This window comes from Rhipicephalus sanguineus, chromosome 7, assembly GCF_013339695.2.
Source record: "Rhipicephalus sanguineus isolate Rsan-2018 chromosome 7, BIME_Rsan_1.4, whole genome shotgun sequence".
In the NCBI taxonomy this organism is placed as follows: Eukaryota; Metazoa; Arthropoda; class Arachnida; order Ixodida; family Ixodidae; genus Rhipicephalus; species Rhipicephalus sanguineus.
In genome coordinates, this window is record NC_051182.1 from 37,728,951 (window position 1) to 37,737,485 (window position 8,535).

The 8,535-nt window shown below is 45.2% G+C and overlaps 1 protein-coding gene across 1 annotated transcript; it reads right to left on the reverse strand.

The window, feature by feature from the left end:
• Positions 1-2,239: 2,239 nt before the first annotated feature.
• Positions 2,240-6,238, reverse strand: LOC119398622 (uncharacterized protein K02A2.6-like). Its single transcript, XM_037665454.1, has 2 exons — positions 5,644-6,238; positions 2,240-4,701 (listed from the first exon to the last, which is right to left on the reverse strand). The coding sequence occupies exons 1-2, from the start codon at positions 6,236-6,238 to the stop codon at positions 2,240-2,242; spliced, it is 3,057 nt and encodes a 1,018-aa protein (XP_037521382.1).
• Between the last annotated feature and the right edge of the window lie 2,297 nt (positions 6,239-8,535).

The following is an 8,535-nucleotide window of genomic DNA, read 5'->3' on the forward strand; positions in this document are numbered from 1 at the left end:
AGAAAACCTGCAAAGTCGAGCAACGAAAACGTTCCTTTGTTTCGTGCTGCAGATGTAACACAGTGTGCCGATGGAAGAAACGGAAAAGGGCCTAAACTGCGTCCCCAAAGCTACTTATCATAATCTAATCGATACAGAGTCTGAGCATTTAAAGACATCTTTGTAACTGCTGCGGGCCTGCCCCGCCCGTTGCAACAAAATGCCGTTGAGTCCATAATTTTCCTGAGACTCGGCACTGATATTTCTTGTTTCTTGCGCGTCACCTGGAGCTTCATAAATGGCTTTTATTCTCAAGAAAGTTGTCATAAACACGACTCGTGCAGCTCTGGGAGTCTACAATATTCATATTGATTTGCATATTGATGGTTTAGTAACTTTATGCACGAAATAACAGACAAGCGCACGTCCTTTTTAGCTCTCAATGAGATTGAGACACCGTTTTGAAATTGAGATTGGTGTTTCAGTAAGAACAACACGGAGATGGAGACCCTGTTGACCAATTAGGAGGAAAGAAGCGCCTCGTCTTATAACCCCGTCTCCGCTTATTTCAAAGGGCACGCATATGTTTCGTGGGCACGAGGAGCTTCAAGGTACTTGAAACAGAAGTCAATGAAGAAAAAAATTTAATATCTACATAGTCTGTAACTTTTATGCAAATAATACCAGATTTCTGCTTATTTTGTTAGAAGTGAGATTAAAAATCTTCCTTCGAACTTCCTGAAAGGATTTACCAAGAACTTAAAAATTGTTTTCTCCCCAGTCCATGTACATCTACTGTGTTAAATTAATGAAAGGCGTTGTCCAACTTTCATCTTCCGTAATTCATTTTTTTTTCTTCCATATTTCTGCCTTTTTTCGTCGGCTTGGGGATTGAGGAGCCAACGTGAAACGTGCACCGAGTACGGACTGTTTTTATATTCGAACCTACGCTACGGTTGATTGAAATACAAAGGAACTTCAAATTCCGAGCAATTTTACATGGAGTTTCCAAACCTATGAAAATGCGTATAAATGTAGAGGGAAAACAAATTATCGAAGTCAAAATTGCTCAGCGCCTCTATAGAAGTTGTGACCACAATAGGCAGCGATGACCTGGGCTGTGAAATTGTGTACGCTCTTGCTCAATTGGTTAAGAACAAACTAAACTAGTAGAATATGCTCTAATTTCGGTCCTAGGTGGCGCGGCTATGTGTTTGCCCAATACAACGTGCTCTTTCATTGCCAACGATTCCATGGGAACCAACAAGGCGGAAATCTACTTTCGTTTACATAAAACTTTGGCACTATGGGGATTGCAATATTTTCACTAGTGATTTCGAGTTGAAACGCATTGAACTGTTGTGTCGTGAGATCAAAGCTTTGCGTGCGCACGATATGTGAGCGTGCATCCTGAAGGGAAGAAGTGGGCATAGATACATGCCTTCTTCTTCCTAATTGGCCACCACAGGGTGCAATTTGGGTGTTGTGACATTTTATACTTTGCACGAAGCAGAGGTAGAATCACATCTCACTAGAAGAAAGCTTGGAGTAGATTCCACGCATTGTTGGAGTTAATTTCATGCGAAACAGTAAGCGAGTAGCAGCCTGTGCTGCTTTTCTTTTCATCGCCCCTCCCCCCCCCCCCTTTCCTCGCCAATAGCAGAAATAGTCAAGACCCAATTAATACGTTTCCCCCTTCCATGCCCCTCCGAGGGAACTCGCTTGTCGTGGCCACCTTCAACAAGCACATCCTGGCGCGAAGCCCTTGTAAGTGGGAAATTAACTAGAAAGTAGGTAAATATTGTTTCATTCTTGAAATAGAGCATTTCACTCTACAAAGCACGCTCTTGTTAGGCAGAGAGAAAAATTCATCTTGGCCGCCACTGTGGTATAGTAGTTGCGTTGCTCAGATGCTTATAAGAAAGACGCAGGTACTATGCTCTCCGCGTTCGCATTTCGATCGAAGCGTACCTGCGCTCACAGATTTAGGTGCACGTTAAAAAAGTGTCCATGTGGTCAACATTTCCGCAACCCTCCTCTTCGGCATACCTATTGTTACGTCTGTACAGCCACTTGTGGCTGTACGACGATTTATTTAACACAAGGAAACATGAACACGTTAAAAAGCGCAGCTTAGGCGTTGGAGTCACATATGGCTAACGTTCGACACCAGAATGACGCTCGTGCCACAGCGCCAGTGTAGTCGCGCGCGCACTTCATCGTCGTTGTCTTCAAGCGAGACATGTCAATTCTTCCCCCCTTAGACGAAGTCTCCATAGCGGTCTGGAGGCCGCCTAACCTCTGGTGGTCGCAGTTTCCGGGTGGTTCCTGCTTGTGACGTCGAGGTCGACGGTTGCGAGGGAGGGTTGTTTTGCATGTTGAGCGAGTCAGGCCGTTGATCAGCAGAACTCGACGGCGTCTCTTCTGACGTTGTGTCCGAGAAATCATCTGCTACGCTCCAATCTGTCGGTGATGGGGTTGTTTGTCCGGTCTGGCTCGTTTTCCTCATATGGTTGAGGTGACGCCGAACCTTTCCGTGGCTGCTTTTTACAAGCCAGGATCGTGGTCCGACGCGGCGCAGTATTTCGCCTTCAATCCAATCTGGCTTTTTCAAAAACTGTCGGATGAGCACTCTCTCTCCTACTGCGAAGCGACGGGATTTCGTCAATGTCTCCTGGCTCTCAGGGATGTGTATTTCCGTCTCCCGTTTGAGAAGATCGAGAGGACATAGAAGCTCTCGTCCAAACATTGCTCTCGCAGGTGACATTCCTGTAGCAGTGTGAATGGTCGTGTGCTGCCTATACAGGAATCTTGCAAGTCGACACTGTATGGACTTGTCTGTATCTCTCAGGAGTGCTTTTTTCAGCTCTGCCACATAGCGTTCTGCCTGGCCGTTTGTGGCAGGATGGTAAGCTGGTGACGTTGTAGCCTGTATGCCATTTGCCGTATAGAACTGCCTTATCTCGTTGGAAATAAAGGCTTTTCCGTTGTCGGAGACGACCTTTCGGGGAATGCCAAACGTAGCAAAGATGCTTCGTAGCACATCGATGACAACCGCGGATGTTGCTTGCGTCACGTGCCGGACTTCCACCCACTTTGTGTGTGCATCCACAACAACCAAGTAGGTGCGCCCGAGTAGTGGCCCCGCGAAGTCAACGTGCACCGTGTGCCATGGTGTCTTGGGACGGTCCCAGGAGGGAATAGGAGCTTTGGGTGGGCTCTTCTGCGTTGAAAGGCATTCACGGCACTGTCGCACCGTTTCTTCGATCACCTTGTCGATTCCGGGCCACCATACGTAGCTCCTTGCGCACTTCTTCATGGCTACCATGCCTCGGTGACCAGCGTGCAGAAGTGCCAGAAAGTGGGATCGTGCTGAGCTCGGTATGATCACCCGTGATCCAAGCGTGAGGCACTCGCGATGAAATGCTAGTGCGGTCGCTCGTCGTCGGTAAGGAGCGAACTCATCTCCAGTGAGTTTCTCCACTGTGCCATCCTGCACTGCCTTGTACAACCTCTGCAGGATGCTGTCTTCTTGTGTCAGACGTGCTATCTCTGTAGCAGTGAACGGAGGTCTCGACAAAGCTTCGAACAATAGTACGTCGCCTGGTGGCCAGGGTTCATCGAGACGTTCTGGTAGTGGCAATCGGCTCAACGCGTCCGCGTTTTGATGGTTCTTGCCATGCCTGTAGACGATGTTGTAGTCATAGGCCGCCAACTTGATGCACCATCTCGTCATCCGTGGTGAGAGGACTTGAGCCGTTGGCTTCCCTGGACCCAGTATGCCGAGAAGCGGTTGATGATCCGTGACGAAAGTCACCTTTCTTCCCGCAATATACTTGTGGAACTTGTGTGCAGCAAACACTACGGCAAGGCCTTCTCTGTCCAACTGAGCATAATTGCGTTCCGCTGTCCCTAGCGTCCGAGATGCGAAAGCGATTGGCGCCTCTCTATTCTGGTCATCACGTTGAGACAGAACAGCTCCTATGCCGTATGGTGAAGCGTCACATGAGACGAGAAGCTCCTTCTGTTCGTCGTAGTGTGCCAGTACGGTCTGACTGAGAAGCAATCTCTTCAGTTTATCGAATGCTTCTTGATGCTTGGTCTCCCATCTCCACGTGGCGTCCTTCTGCAGGAGCTGGTAGAGACAGCTGGCAATTGTTGCCCTGTTCTTCAAAAACCTGTCATAGAAAGCCAGCATTCCAAGGAATGATTGAAGTGCTTGCTTGCAGTTTGGTGCTGGAGCATTCGTTATTGCTCGAACTTTCTCTTCGTTGGTGTGGACGCCTGTCTCGTCAATTCGGTGTCCCAGAAAAGAAACTTCTCGCACTGCAAAACAGCACTTGTTTTTGCCGAGACGAAGGTTGCAATTGCGCAGCCTCTTCAGAACCTCTTCCAGTCTCTCGGCGTGTTCAGTGGCGTCTTTTCCACTGATGATCACGTCATCTAGGTATGCGCAAACGCCTGTGATGCCAGACAGCATAGTCTCCATAAAGCGTTGAAAAATGGCTGGAGCTGCAGAGATTCCGAAAGGCAATCGTTTGACCTTGTAAAGCCCTTTCAGCGTGTTCAGGGTCAATATCTCTGATGTCTCTGGCGTTACGTGAAGTTGCTGGTAAGCTTGTGCCAAATCCAGGGTGCTGAATACCTTGCCTCCCCTCAAGTGGCTAAGGACTTCATCTGTTGTTGGAAGTGGGTAGTCTGCCTTCTTCGATACCTGGTTCACTGTGCAACGGTAGTCGCCGCATATTCGCAACGAGCCGTTTTTCTTTCGAACAAGTACGAGAGGCGTTGCCCAATCCGAATGCTGCGCAGGCTCGATTATGCCTTGACTTTGCAGTCGATCCAATTCAGCTTCTACAGCTGACCGCAGCGCGAAAGGAACTGGTCGTGCTTTTAGGAACTTTGGTTTCGCTCCTTCCACGAGTTCAAGTTGTACCGCAGGACCGACGTGTCCTGAGATGTCCTCGTCGAACACAGACTGGTACTTGTCTAGAAGCTTCGAAACAAGTTTGTCGTCTGATACGTCATTGATGCCCGTGATCTGTATACCCAGATGAGGAAACCAGTTTCGTCCGAGGAGGTTACAACCTGCTCCTTTGATGACAACAAGCGGTAGTGTGAAATTCTTGTTCTTGTGCTCTACATCCACCGTTGCACATCCGAGAACTCGGAGGGACTGGCCTGACCATGTGCGTAGGAGAATGTTGTCCGTTTGAAGCTGTGGTGGGTCATCTGTCCACGTAGCTTTGAACGTGGCCTCACTGATGAGTGTGCAGGCTGCACCCGAGTCGACTTCGAACTCCAAGGTCTTGCCATGTATGCGTAGTTGAGTCATGACCTTCTGCGTGCTGGACGCGTCGATTAAGGTGTTGAGCTCGTAAAGTGCCGCGTCTGGTGAATCCTTTGGAGTCGTGACTGGTGCTGAGGCCACTGTCGAAGTTCCTTGTCGGGGATATTCGATGTTGTTGTTCTTGTTTGTTCTTGCCTCTTTCCGCTTTTTCAGGCAGGCCTTTTCAATGTGTCCGCGTTTCTTGCAGTAGTTGCAGGAAGCTGTCTGAAACTTGCAAGTGTCCGGACTATGCTGCGCGTCACAACGCCAACAGTGTTGTTTCTTCTTTTGGGCAGAGGCACTCGAGTGACGTTGATTTTCTGTCTTGCTGATACTTGTGCAGGCTTCGTGAATCTCTTTGAATTCCGTTTTCACGTTTTTCTGATCTTCGACGGCGTTTTCAGCTCGCAGTGCAATGTCAAAGGCTCTCTTGAATGTCAAGTCCTTTTCTGCGAACAGCCGTTGCTGGACCTGCTCGTTCCGAAGACCGCAAACGAAACGATCCCGCAGCATTACATCAAGAGGCAGCATTGTTGGATTCGCCGCAGCGTCTACGCTTGTTCCAAAATTGCAATCTGCTGCTAGCTTCTTGAGCGCTGTTACGTAATCACTGACCGTTTCGTCATGCCGTTGGTCACGACGTTGGAAGCGTGCCCTGCAGAAGACCTCCGACGGCTGTGGATCAAAGTGCGCCTTGAGCATCTCGACTATGTCATCGTAGCTCACTTGGTTGGGCTGCTTGGGTTGAACGAGGGCGCAGACGACGTCGTAAGTCTGTTCCCCGCATAACGTTAGCAGATGAGCACGTTTCTTCGAAGCGTCCGTAATGTCGTTAGCCTCGAAGAAGAACTGTAGCCTCCCATACCAGGATCTCCAGGAGCCGGAGCTGCCGCTGAATTCGGGTAGCCGACCAAAGTCAGGCGTCGCCATCTCGTTCCGTTCCTTGACGTCGGTGAAGTGCCGGTGAGTCCAGAGTCTTCCTCGTCGCCAACTGTTACGTCTGTACAGCCACTTGTGGCTGTACGACGATTTATTTAACACAAGGAAACATGAACACGTTAAAAAGCGCAGCTTAGGCGTTGGAGTCACATATGGCTAACGTTCGACACCAGAATGACGCTCGTGCCACAGCGCCAGTGTAGTCGCGCGCGCACTTCATCGTCGTTGTCTTCCAGCGAGACATGTCACCTATAATGAGATCAAAGGCGCAGGTATTATTATTATTATTATTATTATTATTATTATTATTATTATTACTATTATTATTATTATTATTATTATTATTATTATTATTATTATTATTATTATTATTATTATTATTATTATTATTATTATTATTATTCCTCAGCATATATAACCATCGCTTTGCTAAAAATGACTGGATCTCGTTCAAATACTGCTGAATCATTATCACTGCCATCACTTCACTGCCGACGAAATTGTTCTGATCTCTTATTTCTCTACAAGCCAGTCCACGGTATCATATCCTGCCCTGTACATCTCAATTGTGTTAATTTTAGAATTCCGCGTAAGTTAACCAGAGAGAACAGACCGTTTCATGTACCCGCCTGCTTCTTCCAACACTCTACCGTTCACAGAATACAAAGTCTTTATAATATTAATTTTCTTGATCTTGACGTTTTTCATAGTCCACAATCATTGTTTTTATCCGAGCTTTGCACTGTTTTGACATAGTATGGCACAATGTACAAAGTCTTCCCTTCTCTGTCTTTCCGCATTGTTGTATATGTGCAATCTAGTTTTTTATTCCCCTTCAATATTTCTCATATTGTCTTATTTTACTCCTCCCCTTTTGTGTTCATTTCTCTTTGTCTACGTGTTTTTGCTCTTTTTATTTCTGAAGACTGTCTGTATTGTATTGTTTATTTTTATTGATTTTTTTTGCGTGCGCCTGCACAAAGACCTCACGGTTGTTCCTGGGCACGTTAAATAAATGATTGATTGATTATTATTATTATTATTATTATTATTATTATTATTATTATTATTATTATTATTATTATTATTATTATTATTAATATTATTATTATTATTATTATTGTTATTATTCCTCAGCATATATAACCATCGCTTTGCTAAAAATGACTCTGCATCTCGTTCAAATACTGCTGAATTATTATCACTGCCATCACTTCACTGCCGACGAAATCGTTCTGACCTCTTATTTCTTTACAAGCTAGTCCACGGTATCATATCCTGCCCTGTACTTCTCAATTGTGTTAATTTTCGAATTCCGTGTAAGTTAACCAGAGAGAACAGACCGTTTCATGTACCCGCCTGCTTCTTCCAACACTCTACTGTTCACAGAATACAAAGTCTCTATAATGTTAATTTTCTTGATCTTGACGTTTTTCATAGTCCACAATCATTGTTTTATCCGAGCTTTGCACTGTTTTAACATAGTATGGCACAATGTACAAAGTCTTCCCTTCTCAGTTTTTTCCGCATAGTTGTATATATGCATTCTAATTTTTTATTCCCCGTCAATATTTCTCGTGTTGTCTTGTTTTACTCCTCCCCTTTTGTGTTCATTTCTCTTGTGTACGTGTTTTTGCTCTTTTTATTTCTGAAGACTGTCTGTATTGTATTGTTTTTTTTATTGTTTTTTTTTTGCGTGCGCCTGCACAAAGACCTTACGGTTGTTCCTGGGCACGTTAAATAAATGATTGATTATTATTTATTATTATTATTATTATTATTATTATTATTATTATTATTATTATTATTATTATTATTAGTTTTACATGAATATACATGCCAGGATACCTGTACGCACTCTTACTTTATAGAGGTATTCTTTATACGCCGCAGCAATCGAATGTTCACATAATATTTCGGTTAACATTCGTTTCATTTCTTATTCCTTTACTATTTTTCTTTTTCTTCCTTTTGTGTGTTTTTCAATATCAATATCATGATGATGGCACATCCGGCTCAACAGTAGCCAAACCAAGCGTGACCCCGCGACCTAAAGAGAGGAAGGCTCTTTCCTTCCCTTTTTAAACTCGTTGCTCTCTGGCGCCCCACAGTCACCCCTGAGGAGGGATCCGAGTTGGATCCGAAACGTCGGGTTTTTTAAAGTAAGAGAAGTTTTTACTTTTATAATTCGTTGGTTGGTGTAACTTTTTCAATGATATTTTCTTCCCAACCAGACAGAACGCTGTCAAATGTCCACCTTTAAGCCTTTCCATGTTTTGCATATACAA